Raw genomic sequence first — 21,319 nt, forward strand, 5'->3', positions numbered from 1 at the left:
AGGAGAAAAGTTCAGCCTCTGAAGATAAAAAAAAAAAAGAAAAACAGATAATGCAGCAATACATTTTTTGAATAATCTTTATTTCTCCTCTGATAACTCTGACGTTCGTGGCATCTCAGAGATTTATGATTCTGTACAACCTCAGAAAACCCAACAAAGTCAAACTGATTCTCTGCATTTTTTATGTGCTAATTAAAGCGCCGGCCATGTAAAAGCAGAGCGCTGTGAAGCTCCGAATCAAAGCAAAGCAATTTACGAAACAATCCTTTTGATTCGCTGCTCACTCATAAAGCGGTCACCTCGTAAGTGCAGCTTTGTGGGACTTTATCAGGAGACAAAAATCTGATGTAGATCCAGATGGTACAAACAAAACGCTGAACACACGAAGTTGTGACCGGAGCAAAGTAATCATCAAAATGTCTGCTGGTTACAGACTGTCAAAGTTGTTCAAGATGATGGAAAAGATAAAAAGTCTCAGATCTGCAGAATAATGACCCGCAACAACAGAACCAACAGCTACAATTAAAAGAGGTCAGTTCTCTCTTTCATTAAACAGTTTTGAAGAGTCGTTTGAATGATCTGAAGATGCAGAATTTTTTAAAGGTTTACACGCCCCTGTTAAATGGCAGTTTTTAAGTGATTTAATAAAATTAGACCACATCAAGTCATCTCAACTTAAAAAAAAACATCTTTTAGGAGGAAAAAATGAAAACAAAATTGAAGTTGGAATAATCAGGTTGCCTGATGGTGCAAAACTTTGTTGAAGCAATAAGAACAATGAACCAGAACAACCCGAAATTAAGTTCAGTGGTTCTGGCTGGATTTTCGCATCTTTAAGTTAAAGTCCAAATGTGCAGCGAGGTTGAAAAGGATCAAAAGTATCAATCAGAAGAAGAGCACGAAGAGAAATCAAATATTTTAAATATTTATATACCAGGGCACAAGCAAGGCCATCATCAATAATTGGAGAAAATATGGAAAACTGATGGATATTTTCTCCAGAACCAGATTTAACTGGTTTTTAATTGTTATTAGGGTGGAGGAAATTCAGAAAAGTTCCAAATGCTAATCAGATCTGACCCAAACCCTTCAGGTGTCCGGAAGGACCCTCTGGAAGGACCCAGTCGGAGTCCAGATCAGAAGATCCCACCAGGTGAGCTCACCAGAAGAGGACTGTGGACAAGAGACGTTCTCACAATCGGAGAACTTGCAGAACCTTTGCAGGATAGAGTGGAGAGATTCTACCGGCTCAGGATGTGGGGTGCTGAAAGATTTCTTTCAAAGAAGAATAAAGTTAAAATTAAATAAAACAACGTATTATTTTAAGAGTGTGCAGACTGGTAAAACTAGGTCATTGAAACTTTAACTTGTTTTTACAATTCCTTCCGATTTGTTGGTATTTTAGCTGAATTGGACGGTTTGAACCCAATATTAAAAGGTTACATAAACATGCTGTTTCAGCAGGGGTGTGGACACTTTTTAGATCCTCTGATCTCAGTATCTGTCTGCACTAATAGGACACATTTCCATCATCACCAAGCAAAGAAGACAAACTATAAAAACAGAACCTACCAAACACAGAAAACAGTACAATTAGACCACATTTTCATTCACAGGTTTGTTGAATGAAAATCCTTCCGAGATGTTCAGGAAATCCACAACAAGAAAAAACTTTGCCCTAATATCATATTATTTGACTCTTTCCAGACAATTCCAACACTTCGGTATTAATTTAGAATCAGGTAAAAGTTAGAAGTTGTCTGCAAACCTGCAGGGCCTCATTCTGCAATCTGCTCAGAATAACCCTCTACAAAGATCCAGTTTTCACGTTTGTGGTTCCTGCGGTCGACATTGCAGTCGTTTCAATTTCCCAGCAAGTCAAACCTTTAACACGTGTTGGAGCCAAAAACACCTGATTTGTAAAAGATCTACAACAGTCGGTTTTACCACATGAAAGTGGAAAACCGGCTGCGTGCGAAGGTGCGTTAACCCAACTGCTCCACGCCGTGAAGATCGCAAACACCTCGTGTGAAGCAGAGAGGCTGAAAAGATGCATTTTAAACATTTTTATCCCAATAAAACTGCAAACAAACAAACAGAAACGTTCTGAACACAGACGACTAAAAGATCAACAGAAAACCCAACAGGCTGCAGCAACGCCTGAGCAACCTGAGCTGAACAGCACCTTTACGTTTGTAATGAGGTCAGAAAGTTCATTGCAACTTATTTAAAAATAAATTGATTTTTTTAAATTGTTAGTAAAAATCTAAACCTTTGAGCACCTATTTAATTTATTCTCGACAAATTAGCTGAATATATGTACTGAATTTCAACCTGCTAACTAGTGATATAAAGTTCATTTAGTTTGGTTATGATGTCATACAGACGGCTGTGAATTTCTGCCTGGGTTACTAAGCTGCAGCAACGTTGGATCAAATCTAAACGCGAGTGAATTGAAAGTAATTAAATCTGCAAAACTTCAGTCGCTTCAAATAAAAATAATTTTTTTTTCCATTAATCTATCTCTTTTTTTCCAACATTTTCTCCCACTTTCTCTTTTTTTAAACTTGTACGACAAACTTTTTCCCAGATGGGTTTACCAGAACAGAAATTCAAAATGAAGATTATGAAACGAGTGAAAAAACTAAGTATTTTGAGAAGATTTGTGTACATTCAGGGTAAACACAGCAACTTTGGCTTAAAGTTTCAGTAGTGTGAAGAGCCTATGGAAGCTGAAAGGAAGACCATAAAATCATCTCTGACATTAACACCTAACCCATCGGACCCAGAAAAGAGCATCGGTTTTTCTGTCTCCATTAGGAGTTTATATTTCATATCATTTCAGTGGTTAGGAGTTATTTTCTGACCAGCTGCAGCTCTGCATTTTAATAAAAATCCAATCCTCCTTAAATCCTGCAGCTGCTCCTGCAGAAGTGCTTTCAAACATCTGATGATCATCCTCAGCAGCGGCGACACATTTCTGTGCTTTTAATTGCCCCGCCGCCTCCCACGCCCACTGCTGCTTCCACCCAGGAAAGTCTTAAATATCCGTGAGGCGGCTGCATCAGCAAAGCGAAGATCTGCAGAGGAGATCTGAGAAAAGTTTATTCTGTTAAAAAACATTTCATTAATCTCCCTGAACGCAGCTCCGGTCAACAGTGGGCAGGAGCTTAAACATTTCATCAAGTGTTCCCGTCGTCATCTCAGCTCTTCAGGCAGCGGGAGCCGTAATGAAATCCAAGCAAAGACATTTCATTAGTTTCTCTCCTCTGAAGCTTCAGAGAGGGACTGAGGCTGGAGAAGCAGCTGCTTCACAAGGGGATGAATCATGACTGCCTGCTTATGCAGAGGAACCAGTTTTCATTTCATGTTTTTAAGACTAAAGGAATTAAACATTTGAGGGTTAAAATGTTCAGTCGGAACCCCGGGCCTCCGTCAGCGGCAGCCGCAGTGGAAGTCGGCGTTGGGGTCCATCAGCACCTTCTTCCGGTCCACGTGCAGACAGTCTATGTGGTACCAGGCGTCGCACACGTCGCACTGGATCCACTGCACCGTGTCCTGCTGTGGCAGCCGGCACCGCGGGGCGGCGCACGGCTCCACCACCCCCACCGCCACACCCTCGTCTTCGTCGTCCTCTGAAGAGGAGGACGAGGAGGAGCCGGAGGAAGAGGAGGCCGATGAAGTGGAGGAGGAAGAGGAGGAGGAGGGAGAGGGCAGGAAGGGCCTCGGAGGGAGGGGGTGTTTTCTGGGCCGGCCTCGTCGTTTACTTCAGGGAGAGAAGAAAAACACAAAGCATGAACTGAAGGAAACTAGTTACAGGGTTAAAGTTATAACCTTAATAAACTAGAACAACATCAAGAAGCTTCTTTAATTCAATAATTAAGTTCTTTTATTTTACACACAGGGATACATTTCAAGTGGTTTGGATGACAGCTGACAAAAACCCAAAAATTCTCAGACAATTTGAATATTTTACAAGACCAATAAAAATAAAATAAATACATTTTTATTTTAAGAAATGATGCCCTCCGCAGGAAGGGGAAGCCACAAAGGTCATTGTAAAAGTGGAGAGGTTACAGAATCCGTGCGACTTGAGGTCCAGAGCAAAGTTTCCAGTCGGTGAGGATTCGGGTCATCGTTACTTCTGCTGGTTTTGGTCTACTATGTTTTATTAAGATCAGAGTCAGAGAAGATGTCCACCAGAACATTTTAAGACTTAATGCTTCCTTCTGCTGACAAACGATCTGGCAGCTGCCCTCATGGTCCAGCATGGTCTGACCACTTAGATCGCCTCCCCTAAACCCAACAGAACCTTTGGGCTATTGTTCAGATGAAGATAAGAGACACGAGAACCAGAATGAGTCAGTTTACTGTCCAGTACATGGACATGCCTTTTATTAGGAGTGAATTTCTGTGTGAAAAATCCTTTTAGTGGTCTTATGTTCCATCCAAACATATTGATAAAATCTGAATTTTTGGTTTTCATTAGCTGTAAGACATAATCATCAAAATTAATAAGAATAAATGCTTTGAATATATCACCTCATCATCCTTTTATGTAGGTTTACCACCACTTCTGATATTTATACGTATTCTTTTTAACAGGCGTCTCTCTTCTGAGTAGGCCAGATCAATTCTGTTATGTTCGTTTTAAATGTTCTCAATAAAAATATTATTGAGTTACGTGCCATTAGCTGAATAATAATTAAAACTAAAAATAATTACTTAAATGTCTTAATAATCTTTGCAATAACAAATTGTCTATGAATTACGCACTAATTTAATTAAAAACGTGACATCTAATGAAACTGTCGAGCATTTTTTTAATGTAAAAACATTTATTTTATTATTTATTTGTGGCATTCTACGCTGCAGAGCGTCACAGAGGTAGATGCTAGTGGCGTTGCTGCTCCATCTATCAGTGTGTGTAAATAAAACAGGCGAGAGGCGGACGATCATTAAATCTGCTAAGCGGTCAGGTTGCTACTTTACATTTTTTTCCAGGTGCTTCCATCTGCTCCCCTAACTGTCCAAAACCTCCCAGCATGCACCAAGCATGACGTTTGTGTTTTTGTTGTGAATAATGTGAGCGTAGATGATTATTAAAACATAACCTCTGGTGCAAAATGTTTCAGCCTGTTGGCTTCAAGATGAAAACCCACTTTTCTACGTTCTGATGAACAAATTCTGCCTGTTGAGATAAAAGCAGTAGATCTAAACATTGTTATCATTAATTTCTAGATTTGTTTTAAATAAATTGGTTCTCATTTTGGAAACGGTCCAAAGCAAATTTAATAAAATCTATAGAAGTTCATCTGAAATGAACCGTCAGTTTGTGTTTAGCAGAACCGGCCCACCAACAGATCCTAACCTCATTCAAAGGTTCTGTTTTCAACACAGAAGTTGAGTTTCTTCTAAATGTTTTAGGGTTACGACATCTCTTAAACATATGAGCAGATGTTTATGCTGAAAGAGCTCAGCAATAATCTGGACAATAACGTGTCCTCGTCCGTTTCCTATAGTGTTCCTCAGGGTTCTGTACCAGGTCCATTTGATTTTCCTTATACAGGCCTTCTTTGGGTTCAGTTATCAGAAAATCGATCTACTTCCGCTGCTATGCTGATGACACTCAGCTTTGTGTTAGCAACGAAACCTTAGGACATCGAACATTGAAGTTACAGGCTTGTCTTAAAGAGACATAAAACATAATTCTACCTTTTACAAATTAAATATATATATGTAGTCTTTTCCCCTCCTTGAACCGCCACCTTAACGTGGTGGAGGGGTTTGAGTGCTCGAATGATCCTAGAGATGTTGTCTGGGGCTTAAATGCCCCTGGTAGGGTCTCCCATGGCAAACAGGCTCTAGGTGATGGGTCGGACAAAGAGCGGTTCAAGAATCCCTCATGAGGACAAAAATATTGAGGCACGTGATGTCGCCCGGTACGGCGGAGCCAGGGTCCCACCCTGGAGCCAGGCCTGGGGTCGGGACTCGTCGGAGAGCGCCTGGTGGCTAGGTTGCTCCTCGCGGGACCCGGCCGGGCCAAGCCCGAACGAGAGACGCGAGACTGTCCCCCAGTGGGCCCACCACCTGCAGGGGGAACCGTGAGGGACCAGTGCAAAGAGGATTGGGCGGCGGACGAAGGTGGAGACCTCGGCGGCCCGATCCCCGGATGCTTAGGCTGGCTCTAGGGACGTGGAATGTCACCTCACTGGGGGGGGAAGGAGCCTGAGCTTGTGCGGGAGGTCGAGAGATATCGACTAGAAATAGTCGGGCTCGCCTCCACGCACAGCGTGAGCTCTGGAACCCATATCCTTGAGAGGGATTGGACTCTCTTCTACTCTGGAGTGGCCCACGGGGAGAGGCGGCGGGCTGGTGTGGGTTTGCTTGTTGCCCCCCAGCTCAGCCGTCTCGTGTTGGGGTTTACCCCAGTGGATGAGAGGGTCGTATCCCTGCGCCTTCGGGTTGGGGAGAGGTCTCTGACTATCATTTCGGCCTATGGGCCGAGTGGTAGTGCGGCGTATCCGGCCTTCTTGGCGTCCCTGTCGGGGGTGCTGGATAGTGCCCCTCCTGGGGACTCCATTATTCTGCTGGGGGACTTCAACGCCCACGTGGGAAACGACAGTGACACCTGGAGAGGCGTGATTGGGAATGGCCTCCCCGATCTGAATCCAAGCGGTGTTTTGTTATTGGACTTCTATGCTAGTCACGGATTGTCCATAATGAACACCATGTTCAAACATAAGGGTGTCTATCAGTGCACTTGGCACCAGGATACCCTAGGCGGGAGGTCAATGATCGACTTTGTTGTCGTATCATCAGACCTTCGGCCGCATGTTTTGGACACTCGGGTGAAGAGAGGGGCTGAGCTGTCCACTGATCACCACCTGGTGGTGAGTTGGATCCACTGGAGGAGGAGAAAGCTGGACAGACTCAGCAGGCCCAAGCGCATAGTGAGGGTCTGCTGGGAACGCCTGGCGGACCCTTGGCCAGGGATGTATTCAACTCTCACCTCCAGGAGAGCTTTGACCAGATTCCGAGGGATGTTGGAGACATAGAGTCCGAGTGGACCATGTTCTCCACATCTATTGTTGATGCTGCTGCCCGTAGCTGCGGCCGTAAGGTCTGCGGTGCCTGAACCCGGTGGTGGACACCGGCAGTAAGGTTAAGCTGAAGAAGGAGTCCTATTGGCTGTGGTTGGCTTGTGGGACTCCTGAGGCAGCTGACGGGTACCGTGGGGCCAAGCGTGCCACGGCCCGGGCGGTGGCAGAGGCAAAAACTCGGACCTGGGAGGAGTTCGGTAAGGCCATGGAGAAGGACTACCGGTTGGCCCCGAAGCGATTCTGGCAAACCGTCCGGCGCCTCAGGAGGGGGAAGCAGTGCTTCGCCAACACTGTTTACCGTGGGGGTGGGGAGCTGCTGACCTCGACTGGGGACATTATAGGCCGGTGGAAGGAGTACTTCGAGGATCTCCTCAATCCTGCCATCACGCATTCCCTGGTGGAAACAGAGGCTGGGGATTTGGGGTTGGACTCTTTCATCACCCAGGCTGAAGTCTCCGAGGTGGTTAAAAAGCTCCGCGGTGGCAAAGCTTCGGGGTTGGATGAGATCCGCCCTGAGTACCTCAAGTCTTTGGATGTTGTGGGGCTGTCATGGTTGAAACGCCTCTTCAACATTGCGTGGCGGACGGGGACAGTACCTTTGGATTGGCAGACCGGAGGGTGTGTTCCAACTACCGGGGGATCACACTCCTCAGCCTCCCTGGTAAGGCCTACGCCAGGGTATTGGAGAGGAGAGTCCGGCCGATAGTCGAACCCCGGCTTCAGGAGGAGCAGTGTGGTTTTTGTCCCGGCCGTGGGACACTGGACCAGCTCTATACCCTCTACGGGGTACTCGAGGGTTTATGGGAGTTTGCCCAACCGGTTCACATGTGTTTTGTGGACTTGGAGAAGGCATTCGACTGTGTCCCTCGTGATGCCCTGTGGGGGGTGCTCCAGGAGTATGGAATCAGTGGCCCTTTACTAGGGGCCATCCAGTCCCTGTACGAGCGGAGCAGGAGTTTGGTCCGCATTGCCGGCACTAAGTCGGACCTGTTCCCAGTGCATGTTGGACTCCGGCAGGGCTGCCCTTTGTCACCAGTCCTGTTCATAACTTTTATGGACAGGATTTCTAGGCGCAGCCAAGGGCCGGAGGGGGTCTGGTTTGGGGACCAGTGGATTTCGTCTCTTCTTTTTGCAGATGACGTGGTCCTGCTGGCCCCCTCTAGCCAAGACCTACAACATGCACTGGGGCGGTTCGCAGCCGAGTGGGAAGCGGCTGGGATGAAGATCAGATCCCCCAAGTCCGAGGCCATGGTTCTCAACCGGAAAAGGGTGGCTTGTCCTCTTCAGGTTGGAGGCGAGTTCCTGCCTCAAGTGGAAGAGTTCAAGTATCTCGGGGTCTTGTTCACGAGTGAGGGCAGAATGGAGCGGGAGATCGACAGACGGATCGGTGCGGCTGCCACAGTAATGGGGGCGCTGTGCCGGTCCGTTGTGGTGAAGAAAGACCTGAGCCGAAAAGCAAAGCTCTCAATTTACCGGTCGGTCTACGTTCCTACCCTCACCTATGGCCATGAACTTTGGGTCATGACCGAAAGAACGAGATCCCGGATACAAGCGGCTGAAATGAGCTTCCTCTGTAGGGTGGCTGAGCACTCCCTTAGAGATAGGGTGAGGAGCTCGGCCATCCGGGAGGGGTTCGGAGTAGAGCCGCTGCTCCTCCACATCGAGAGGAGCCAGTTGAGGTGACTCGGGCATCTATATTGGATGCCTCCTGGACGCCTTCCTCGGGAGGTGTTCCAGGCACGTCCCACCGGGAGGATGCCCAGGACAAGCTGGAGGGACTATGTCTCTCGGTTGGCCTGGGAACGCCTTGGGCTCCCCTAGGAGGAGCTGGAAGAGGTGTCTGGGGAGAGGGACGTCTGGGCGTCTCTGCTGAGTCTGCTGCCCCCGCGACCTGGTCCCAAATAAAGCGGAAGACGACGAGTACGAGTAGTCATTTCACGTTTTATATCTGTAAACACTTAAATATCTGGGCCTCCTTTGTTTTAGGTCAAATATAGGTTTAAGAGGTCCTGTACAAAGTTTAGTTAAATTTATTTTCGATTCATTTATTTTGAGATTTTATTAAACATTGACACATTTAGGAAATTAAATTTCAGAAACTAAAAATCATCACATTTGGCCATTTTTACCCTCCCCTGATCATCGGGACAAACTTTGTTTCTAACATCTTACGCTGTTTGATGATGGAATCGGTTGAACTGTACCCTTCCTCTCTCGTCAGTTCGGATCCTCACTGTGGGCGATGCCAGGCTGTAGTTCTCCCCTCCCACCACCAGGGGAGAGAACACCGGCGTGCTGTTGGGCCTCCGCCTCCCTCTCTGCGCTGTCGGCGAACCGTGGGCCGTTTTCTGTTGACGGAAAGTGGCGATGTTTCCATTCACCGCGGTTTTGACCCGGTGTGTGGTGTCCACCTCCGGTCTGTGGGGAACCACGCTGGTGAAGGAGGCCTGCAGTAGCTGCTGGTTCAGTCTGCTGTTGGTCATGGCGCCGTGGAAGCTGCCGATGGTCCTGATGCCTACTGGGAAGGGTTTGGCCTCCAGCGGACGCCGGATGTCGCTGTGGAGCTTGGGCTGCAGTGGGGGAGGGGGAAGAGAGCTGAAACTGTCAGACTCAGATTTATAGAGTCTCCTTCTCTTCTTAGGTCGCGACCTCTGTCCTTCCTCCACAACTCCTGTCATGGCTGGACCAAAAAATTTAAAAGAAAAACAACTTAAGTCCCATTTTAAAACATATTTGTTGTTAAAGCTCAAAGTCAGCTGATCTTTACCTCCTCGACTCCTGGGCTCATCTGAGCTGTCGTCCTCCAGGAGAACCGTGTGTGCAGACTTTCTCCTGCTCCTGGATGCGGTCTGGAGCGGTTTTATCAACGGCACCGAGGTTGTAGAAGAAAACGATGGATGTGTGGAGGAAGGAACCAGCGAGGAGAAGCCCACAGGTGAAGAGGAAGAGGGGGTTCCCGGGTCAGAAATGGTTCCCTCGTGGCTGTGGCTCCTCTTAAAGGTCCAGGCACTGCCCTTCATCTTACTCAGGCTGCCGATGGAGTTCAGAATTACTGTGGCCCGGTTGATGGACATCTGGGAGAGGTCCAGGTTGATGGCTGATTTTCGGTCCAAGTTGGTCCTGATCCGGTTCTGCAAGTCTGACGAAAACGTCCCTGCCTGAAAAACAACAAAGTAACATACAGTTCATAGCTGCTCAAATGGACCGACCCTCTCCGTCTGGAGAAACGTTTTATGGTCAGACGAGAACGTTTGAACTTTCAAAATGACAAGAAGTCTCTTTGGAGGAGTCAAGATGAAGCCTTGAAATCTCAGAACACCGAACCAACTGCCTAACATAGTGGTGGGAGCATCTTACTGTGGCACCCCATCACTCCCAGTGGCACTGGTCCATCGCACAACGTAGACAGAACAACAGAGAAGGACTACCTCAAAATCCATCAACTTTACCGCAAATCAAAAGTTTAGATGGTTTTTAAACATATCGAAACTGATTTGGAAAGGGTAAAGCAGGGTAACATCGAGCTTCTGGAAGGACCACACCTCAACCTTACTGAACATCTGTTGACTGTGCATAAAAGCTGGAAAACTCCCAGGAAGTCAAACAATGAGCTCCTCCAATTAAGCCCAGAAGGTTGATCAAATACCCGGCCTGAATATCGCCTGAATCTTGGTGATGGCTGCAAAATGTTTGTGGTCAAGGTGCAACTGGACTTAACCAAACAATAGTGGGAATATATTCATATATTCATAAATCTTGTTTATTTGCTTCCTTTATGAGATTAATGAAACTCGTTCTGTCATTAATAATAAGTGGAGCTCAGTGGGTTCAGTGATATGGTGAGGTCTGGGATTTTATCCAAACCAGGAAATCTCCTCTGAAAAAATTAAAAGACAAATCACTGAGTTTATTGCACTGGGAAAATTTTATTTATCTCTTCCTGTCAAATTCCAGTACATATTTACAGCCTGTGAACAGCATTAAATGGGTATTTTACCATGTTTTTTATTACTGAGACGCCCACAGGAACCAGAAAACCAGTTAATTTAAAGTTCTGGATGCTTTGGTTATAATCCAGCTCTTTACATTAGACCAGTGGTGTCTGAACTTTCTGCCACATGACCCGTCAAATCAAAAGCACCGGCAGGCCATGAAAGTTACATTTTTTTCAAAAAAAAAGAAAATGCTGAAATAATTTTACTGTACTTTTTTTTTATTTTTACCTGTTCAACAATGAACTAAACTTGCAATATTTTAACAGAACAAATAAAGTTGACATATTTTTGTCGAAAAGGTATACGTTTTTGTAGATCCGAAACATGGAACAGCTCTTGTACGTTTGCCTTATTAACAGAAAACCATTCAATTTCTCAATACTTTGGGGGTTCGAATGTCTTCTGGTCTGCTGAACGAGAAAAACAAAGGTTCGGTCTATTACTCTCTTTCAAAACGCTTGCTGTATGTAGCTTACAGTTAATAAACGGGATGCTCGTTGTCCTACATACTATGAAATAAAAAAGGTGAATAATAAACATGAATGACAGACAAATACTTTGTAGCACCAGACGTTCTCTGTGTTAGGAAGAATAAGTTGTCTCTGAAAATCTGGTCCTAAAATTTTTTTAAAGAGTTTATCTGCTCAGGAGAGTAAGCAGGTTGAAAAACTGAATAGGAAAATTATTGGTTGAATAAAAAAAATCTCAATAATTTATCATCTGGTGAAAAAAAAAAAACGAATGCGACATTTTTTTTATTTTAATGGTACAAACACATGCAGAACCTACGCGTGAATATGCCTCGTGTTTTCTGTCTCTTCCAGCTTCCATAAAAGCATCAATCTTTACCTTTGGAATTGTGATGGCATCGAAGTCCAGAGGACGAACTTTGACCTTCTGGAAGAGAAAGTAGAACTCAGGGCTTCCTGGAGGTGAATGACCTCCAAAGGTCAGCGTGTCACCGTCGGAGAGCTCCCACAGGATGCCCGGCTGGAGGTGCGTGTCGTTCACCCACGTTCCTGAAAACGAGAGAGAAAATGTTTCACTGAAAGCGGATGCTGCTGAACTCCTGCGCAAAAAGTAGACGTTTACAGAGGCGGTTGCACTGATATAGAAACTGTCTGAAGTCGAACTAAATAAGAAGCACTGTTGCAGTTTCAGAGAAGCATCACCCGAGGCCAGAAATTCACAACTTTGTCATATTCCAGCATCTGACAAAGAAAGAAATAATCAGACCAGCAGAGCCCGGAAAATAAAGCCGTTTGTTGACTCTGGATGTGTTTACAGCTCCAAGACTTTGGAGGAAATGTAAAGCAGGTTGTGAAATGGAAGCAGAAATGAAAAGCTGGAAGGCTACAAGCCAATCAAACAGCCTTGACAGCAAGACAAATGTGGCGGGAATACTAAAACACGAGGCCGATGGCAAAAATTGGAAATCTGGGAAACAGACTGTGAAATTACCAGAAAAATTAGACAATAATGTTGCAGTTTAGATGCAGAGTCCATCAGTCACAGTCCGCCAGGCCCAAGACCAAGTTTTAACTCGACATGTTTCTATAGATCTATAAACATTCACCTGAGACGGCATAAAATCCACCTGAACACGCACCTAAACATGAGGTAATCCTCTGCTCGTGGCTCCAATAAGCTCAACTGCAAACATAATATTGTTCTTCCTACATTTATTAAAATGTTGCTTTTGAATTTCTGTCTACTGCTTTTTTGGTGTTGAAATCAGTGAGATGCAGCTTTGCATTTAAGTATAAATAAAACTGAGCGTTATTTGTGTTCTTCCTTATAATAAATTGACTTTTTTTTTTGATAAAGTAGACATTGAACTTTGGGTTTTCTGATCAAATCAAAATCAATAAACTGGATGGTTGTTGGTGTGTCTCTGTTTTCCTGCGATGGACTGGTGACTTGTCCAGGTTGTCCCCTGCGTCCCGCCCGCAGACTGCTGGAGATAGGCACCAGCTTCCCTGCGACCCACTACGGAAGAAGTGGTAGAAAATGACTGACTGACTGGAAAGAAAAAATTAAAACCCATTTTATTTCATTTAATTTAAAAAGGTTCTGGCTTTGTGTGACACAATAAGAACGCACCACTACAATTTCCTAAAACTCCATTTTCTTTACATCAAGAAAAATACATTTAATTTCACCAGTGAATTCATTGAACTGCTACAGATCTGCTCATAATAGGACTTTACCGATGAATTCTGTTGAACAGTTCTTGGTCTTTAAAGCCGAACCAACCAACCTGCCTCCTTCAAAAATACTTTCACAGGTCAACCTGAATTCAATTCAATTCAAAAATACTTTCTTATTCCCAATTAAATTAAATGTTTTGAATTGAACTGAATTAAATTGAATTCAGGTCGACCCGTGAGCCTCCAGCTGCTCCTGCAGCTCCACACAGATCACTTCTCAGTCCTACTTCATCTAAATTGGCATCATCTGATAACCTTCCAGGAGATATTCATATATTCTGACATTTTAATAACAGCAGGTAATAACTGAGATGGCAGATATCCTGGTAATAAAAGAAAATGAAAATAATCTATTAAAAGTAGATATTTAATGAAGGATCAGGGTCTCATTGAGCTGCAGAGTAAATATTTAAATGGTGTGAGCAAAGCTTTGCAGTTAGAACGTCAGTCTGAACACCTAAACATGGTTTTACAATTATTATAACATAAAACACATCATTCTTTTGAGGTTTTCCTGCATGAGGCTGGATCTGTTTGTATTTCTGAACGTAAAAAGACAGAAAATTATTTTAGTTTTAAACTTTCTTTTCTTTACAACGTTTGACAGCGAGTTAAGTTTTTGTTCTACTTACAGAAAAACTTCAGGGATTGATGTTGAACTAAACTGAACTTTCCTTTTCTGTCTCTTCTGATCCCAGCGTTCAGACAAACATATTTCACCAATAAAATAACCATTAAAAGAACACGCAGTTTAATCATGTTTAAAAGATTGGTGTGATTAACACGTATATTTAATATTTAAAAAGTGGTTTTAGTAATAATATTTATGGAAGACATCAGTGCTTTTACTCGCAGTAACCATCGCCTTGTAAAAGTATTCCCACCCCTTGAACTTTTTCACATTTGATCACATTACAAACATAAACTTTAATGTATTTTATTTGGGTTTTAGGTGATAATTCTGAAGTGGAGGAAAAACTATAAATGGTTTTCAACAAATATCAGAAAAGTGTTGCCTGCATTTGTCCTCAGTCCACCTGAGTCAACACTTAGAGGACCCACCTATTGCTTCAGTCACAGCTACAGTCTCGTTGAGCATGTCTCCACCAGCTTTGCACATCTACAGACTCAAACATTTGTCCTGTTTCCAGAGTAGCTCAAACTTAGCCAGGAGAACGTCCGTCAAAATCAGTTTTTGAGTTTTGTGACAGATTCTTAGATGGATTTAGACCTGGACTTTGACTGGGCCAGTCTAACACAAGAACATGCATTGAAATATAGCCCTGGCTGTGGGCTTGGAGGCCATTGTTCTGCTGGAAGGGAAACCAATGGCTCAGTTTCGGGGTTTTTCCCTCCAACAGATTTTCTTCCACGATTGTCCTACATTTAGATCCATCCATCTTCCCTTCAACTCTGACCTATACTGCACCAGCATGATGCTGCCACCACCATGTTTCACCAAGTGATGAGGGTAATGCGCCGTGTTTTCTGCTACACTTTGTTTTACCTTTTGGGTGAAAAGTGTAATTTTTGTCTCACCTGACCAGGACACCTTTCATATGTTTGCAAAAGACTGAAAACAAGACATTTTATTGCACTTTCTTCCTCCCACTCTTCCATTAAAGACAGACTTGTGAAGTCCATGCCAATGGATCTCTGCAGCTCCTCCAGAGGTACCATGGATTACACTGGCTGTTTCTCTGAATGATGTTTTTAGAATACTCGTGAGGCAGAAAGATTTCAATATGTTTTAATTTACAAACACAAAAATAATTCTGTGGAGAATTTTTTTAGTCTTACCTGTTTAACAATAAGCCATACATTCAATATTTTATTGGATGTGAAGAGAAAGGAATACAATGCAATCATTTTTTGTTGGTCTGTAAAAATGTTTCAGTCTATGCTCAGCAAGCAGAACATGATTTGGGTCACTGTTCTGTATTTTTGCCGGGTTGGGTGTACGGCTCAATCCAGGCCTGTTTTGTGACTGAAAATCTCTGCATGTTTTTGGTCCTTCTAACCAGGAAACTAAAATAAAAGCAAAACACATGGTTATAAAAGGTGAATACTTTGTGCTGTGACTAACATTTTCCATTTTAAGATAATTTGTCAGTGAAAATCTTGCACAAAAACTGTTTATTGTCCCTCTTGTCCATTAACCGCCTGTACTGGCAGGACACAGTGGTAACATTCTTGAATTGTGACTGAGGACCACAAAAAATCCTTAAAATGGCCCCTGGGTCAAGTCTGGACACCCCCTGTTTTAGGTGGACGTCCATCTCTTGGTAGGTCTGCAGGTGGTCCATCATCTCTCCATGTTCAGATGATGGACTGAACAGAGCTCTGGGAGATGTTGAAAGCTTGGGATATTGTTGTAGAACCTAAACCTGCTTTAAACTGAACCAGAACTATCTACCCGACATGTCTGCTGTGTTCCTTGGTCTTCATGATGCTGGTTGTCTTCTGAGGTTCTCTAACGAACCTCTGAGGACTTTAAAGAACAAGTAAATTTATAATTACACACAGGTATAATGAAGTGACTTCTGAAGGTAAATTGGTACATTTGCCTTCAGGCTCCATTTGTCTGCACGGGCTGCTGTCTTTCTCTGTAGATGTGGTATTTCCTGTAAGTGGGTGTGTTTTCCTGTGTAAGCGAGCATGTCTCATCTTGACTGTGACCGAGCAGGTGTGTTTTAGGTTGTGTGTCACCTCTGTTGTCTCACCATGACTGCTCCTGTCTTTGATATGGACCTTCCAGCCCTCCTCCTGCTCCGGCTCTCCGTCGCCTTCGCTCTCCTCCTTCTCAGCGTGCAGCTCGGCGTGGATGCGCGACACCGAAGTCGAATCTAGCGTGACGTCGCACAGCTCCGCGGCCCGACCCAGACGGAACACGGAGTGGGTCAGCGCCGGACGGAACGTGTACAGATCCCGCGCCGAGTCGCCCGTTGACAGGCCGATCCGAAGCAGCTGGAAGCACGGCTGTGCCCCGGACAGCATGGCTGAAGCCTCTGATTGTCTGCCACCTTCTCACACACTGAGGCCACCCCTGATCTGTGACCGGCCCGGAGTTACAGCAGGCCGCGATCCATTTCCAGATACACCTCTGAGCGAGTGGAAAGCAGCCAAACTGGAAGTGTTGGAGCAGGGAGAGCTGACAGCTAGCATAAAGACAACCTGCCAGATAAAAACGTCGGCGGGAAGGTCACAGGCAGGTGAAGCAGCTCTCAGCAACAGGTGTTTCCATTAGTATGCAGAGCTGCCGTCATGCTGAATGAATAATGAGGATTTGGAGCAGTGTATAAGATGGTGAAAATGAGCTCCTGCTCTCTTTTATGAGAACCGGCTCAAACAGACTAAATCCCTTGCGGAGAGGGGACTAGAAAGCTGCGAGTTCAAACATAGGGAGCCGCGTGAACGTGGACAGCATGTGTGTCACAGCATCGCTAATGTAAAACAAAGCTGGACGGATTACAGCGGCGGAAAGTAAAACCTGCTGGAAACACTGCAGCTTGGACTTTTTCTTTGAAATGTACGATTTTCAAGTTTGAAGAAAAGAAAATAAGCCGGTCAGAAGGGAAACATCATAGACGTTAGAAGATTGAGCTGATCGATCTGCAAGAAAACAAAGAAAAACATCCAATTAAAACATTGTATCTGTTCAGGACCAATTTATGACCAGTACTAAGGACATAAAAGCCTCCTTATAGGTTTAAAATAGAGTGAGCAATCAGAAAAGTACAAAGCATCTCAGTAAAGTACAATATCATAAAAAAGTTCATTTACTGCACTAAACTAATTTAAAAAGTTAAAATGATACATTCAAACATGTATTTCTAATAATAATTATGAACATGGCTTTTAGCTAATGAAAACCAACAGTCTACTTTATTAGAAAATTACAATATTGTGTAAGACCAATAAAAAATGCTTTTCAATACAGAAATGTTGCAGCCTATAAAATCATGTGGAAGACAGCTGTCCAGCAGACGGTCATTGACATCCTGCACAAGAAAGATGCAGCATTTTCACAGAATGCATATTAATGGGAAGTTGAATGGAAGGAAAAAATGTGGTGGAAAACGCTGCACAAGCAACAGGGATAGCCACAGGCAGGTTGCTTTAATAGCCATCTTCAGCAGGTCTGCATAGTTGGTTCTGGTGTCTCTTATCTTCATGTTGACAGTACTTTAAAGATTATCTGCGGGGTTTGGATCAGGCCAGTTAGCTGGACAGTCAAGCACAATTATACCATGGTCATTAAACCAGGTATTGGTGCTTTTGGCAGTGTGGGCCGGTACCAATTCCTGCTGGAAAATGAAATCAGCATCTCCATAAAGGTTATCAGAGAGAAGCATGAAATGCTCTCAAATGTTCTGACCTGATAAAAACAGTGGGCCAACACCAGCAGATGACATAGTTCCACAAATCATCACTTAATGGAAACTTTACCCATTACTTCAAGCAGCTTTCTCTGCCTCTCCACTCTTTCTTCAGAACCTGGGACCTGGATTTCCAAATTACATGCAGTTTCATCTAAAAACACGACTCTGGACCACTCAGCAACAGTGCAGACCTGTTTCTCCTTAGCCCAGGTAAGGATGGTTTAACACAATGAATATAACAGTAGTAGCTCATGTCCTAGATACATCTGTGTGTGGTGCCTCCTGCAGCTCTGACTCCAGCTGCAGTCCATGCCATCTAAACTCCTCCTTTTAAAACTAGCTTTTCTTGACAATCTCCTCAAGGCTGCAGTTATCCCTGATCCTTGTGTACTTATTTCTACCACACCTTTTACTTCCACTCAATTTTCCATTACTATATTTGGATACAGCACTTTAACAATGACCTCTTATGGCCTGTCCTCTTGTGAAGGATGGCAATGAGTGTTTGACAAGTCAACTCAGTAGTCCTCCTAATGATTGTGGCAATTACTTAACATTTCTGTAATAAAAATCTTTTTCTGAGAAACTGAATGTGGGTTTTTTTTAGCTGTAAGACATATTTACACATTAAAATTAACTCAGTAAAACACGTGACATGTGTATGCATTGGATTTGTGTCAATTTAACTTAATCACTGACAGATTATCTGAACAATGACAGTCTAGTTTAGTGATCTGCGGCTGTATGAGCAGAAAAAGCAGCTTTAGGAAACAGAAGTGTGCGTCGTGTTTCAGCTGCCAAATCACGGGATCAGGACACAAAGCAAGACGCATTAACTATAATTATCATCTAAATATAAAACGTTAAATCAATATATTTCATTACAACCAGCACCAAACACTCTCCGCCCGGATCAGCCTGATTAAAGTGAATATCAGAGCAGCGGTGAGGCTCCGGCTCGCCCTCGTTAGTTCCTCGTTAGGATGGAAGTCAGAGGCTCCACTTACAACAATGACAGAGCTTCTTCATCCGCGTCCTCCAGCAGAAATACCTCCATCCACTCCTCAGACAGCCGCCTTTACATCCATACTGAAGCTGGGTTTAACTTTCATGCGTTATTTTCACGTCTCCGTTGTTCCAGCGGGGTTCCGTGCGGGTTTCAGTGCGGGTTGTCGCCTTCGTCCAGGAGGAAGTGCTTTGAAATTTGGCGCGCCAGTCCCGGGTCTTCCGTACGCTACGAGCGGCGTCACTTCCTGATTCTCCCCGGTTGGCTGAGAGCCATGGCGGCTTTAGCGGGAGTAGGAGGACGGGTTTGACCCATTGGGACTGGAGCCAAACATGACTTTTGCTAAGCTGACGCAAGGAAACAATCCGGAAGTGCCTTGTAAAAGTGTTCATATATCTTCCACTTTGTACAACCACAAACCTGAATGTTTTCTGTAAAATCTTTTATGAAGTTCAAACACAAAGCAGAACACACATTTTAAGTGGAAAGGATTCAACAAACCTTTTAGAAATAAATATCTGAAAAGTGTGGGGTCCATTTGTATTCAGCACCTCTGTGTCAGTGGTTTGTAGAACCAACTGTCAATTACACGTTAATTACAGCTACATGTGTTTTGGGGTTTGTCTCCTCCAGGTTCGTACATCTAGAGACCTTCTTTGGAAAACACTTCAAGTTCTGTCAGACTGGATGGACGATGTTTGAGAACATCAGGATTTTAAGTCATGCCACAGATTCTCAAATGGATTTAGGTCTGGGATTTGACTGGGCCACATGAGTATGCTTTAATCTAAACCATTCCATTGTAGCTCTAGCTGTATGTTTAGGGTCATTGTCCTGCTGGAAAATGAACTCATGTCTCAAGTCTTTTGCAGCCAATAATAACATCTTCAAATATTGACCTGTATTTAGATTCCTCCATCCTTCTTTAGGCACTTAGGACAAAAAGTTAAAATTTGACTTCAACTCATCAGAGCACCTTCTTCCCCACATTTGATGTTTCCCCTGCATGGCTTGTGGCAAACTGGACCTCTCATTGCTTTCTTTTAGCAGTTGCTTTCTTCTTACTACTCTTCCATAAAGGCCAGATTTGTGGTGTGCACAGCTATTAGTTGTCTACAGATTATCCACCTGTACCGTGGATCTCTGCAGCTGCCCCAGAGTTACCATGGGCCTCTTGGCTGCTTCTCTCATTAATGCTCTCCTTGCCCAGCCTGTCAGTTTAGGAGGACGTCCAATTCTTGGTTGGTTTGCAGTTGGTTCACCTCTTTCCATCTTCAGAAGATGGAAGGAACAGAGCTCTGTGAGATGTTCAAAGCTTGGTATTGTGTTTTATAAACCATCTGCTGTATTCCTTGGTCTTCATGATCATCTTAGTTCACTAATGTTCTCTAACAAACCTCTGAGACCTAACAAATATTTGCACTTATATTTATATTCTGCAATTATATCTGTTTTAACTTAATCTTATACTGAGATTAAATTAAAACTGATGGACAATAAGGTGATTTATGAAAGCAGGTGGTTGCATATCATTTTATTTTGTGGTCTAAATACAACTTTGTGCCACAATTCTTGTATATTTATTTCAAAAATGTTTAAAAATCATGACTTTCATTCTACTTCATGATTATGCACTTTGATATGCTGGTCTATACTATAAATGACTAATAAAATAGAAGTTTGTGGTTGTAACATGATAAATGTGAAGCATGAAGATATATAGAATAACCCTAACGTTAGAGCAACCCACTGCAATGTTGCCTTCGTAAAGTGAAAATAAAGGGATGCAAAAGTGTGGTTAGAAGCAAGAATAGAATATTAGAATATTTATTTATTTGCTGCCACATTTTTGCATTTTTAGATTTAGGTTTGATTGTGCTTGTTTAAGTCCTACAAATAACATAAATTATATTAAACAATATGTTGATGAGGAAGTCAGGATCTGGATGGAAAGATGGACGGACAACAGCTACATTTGACCAGTTGACATTTGTAAAAAGAACCAAGTGTTATTCAAACTTCAAAAACCTTTTTAATGCTCAGCCATTTCCTGCTCTCAGTGTGTGTCTCCACTGCAGTCGATCTGTGTCATGTTCAGTGTTTGCATTGCCAGCAGGAGGACATCATCATAAGACGGACATCGTGCCATCTCTCACTCTGACCTCCTGAATAGCTCTGTTTTGTCTCCTGCACAGATGAGATAGACATGCTGATATGATTCAGCGTCTGGAGATGATACTTCAGAGCTCATCTCTGCAGCCGCTGTTTGTCTCATCCAGCTAAAAGGACACAGCCCTGCTGGAGTGGCAGATGGTGACAAAGACTTCACAGGGACAGGAGACCATGTGTGGTTGTAGCGGTCATAAAGTGGAACTGTAAAAGGGCTTTCAGAGGCTCCTATTTCTCCTTCTCATAAAACAGCTTTAAGATCCTAAAAACCCTTATGAATAAAAATATCAGGGAATAATTTAAGGTCTAGTAAAAAACTAACTTTTATTGAGCTTAGAGTTATTGGTGTATGGAAGCATTTTAACAAATGTCTAGCCAAGAATAAAACCTCATTCACTTTAAATGCATTAAAGTGTTCAGAAGGTGTGAAAGGGGCAAGATCAATGAATAGTAA

General features: G+C 43.6%; 1 protein-coding gene across 1 annotated transcript; it reads right to left on the reverse strand.

The window, feature by feature from the left end:
* Nucleotides 1-59: 59 nt before the first annotated feature.
* tcf19l (transcription factor 19 (SC1), like) lies at nt 60-16,584 on the reverse strand. The gene is made up of 5 exons (XM_047382763.1): nt 16,032-16,584; nt 11,948-12,117; nt 9,871-10,261; nt 9,276-9,783; nt 60-3,766 (listed from the first exon to the last, which is right to left on the reverse strand). Exons 1-5 carry the CDS (start codon nt 16,303-16,305, stop codon nt 3,436-3,438), a joined length of 1,674 nt encoding a protein of 557 aa, XP_047238719.1. The 5' UTR covers nt 16,306-16,584; the 3' UTR covers nt 60-3,435.
* Between the last annotated feature and the right edge of the window lie 4,735 nt (nt 16,585-21,319).

The sequence above is a fragment of the Girardinichthys multiradiatus genome, chromosome 13 (assembly GCF_021462225.1).
Source record: "Girardinichthys multiradiatus isolate DD_20200921_A chromosome 13, DD_fGirMul_XY1, whole genome shotgun sequence".
NCBI lineage: Eukaryota > Metazoa > Chordata > Actinopteri > Cyprinodontiformes > Goodeidae > Girardinichthys > Girardinichthys multiradiatus.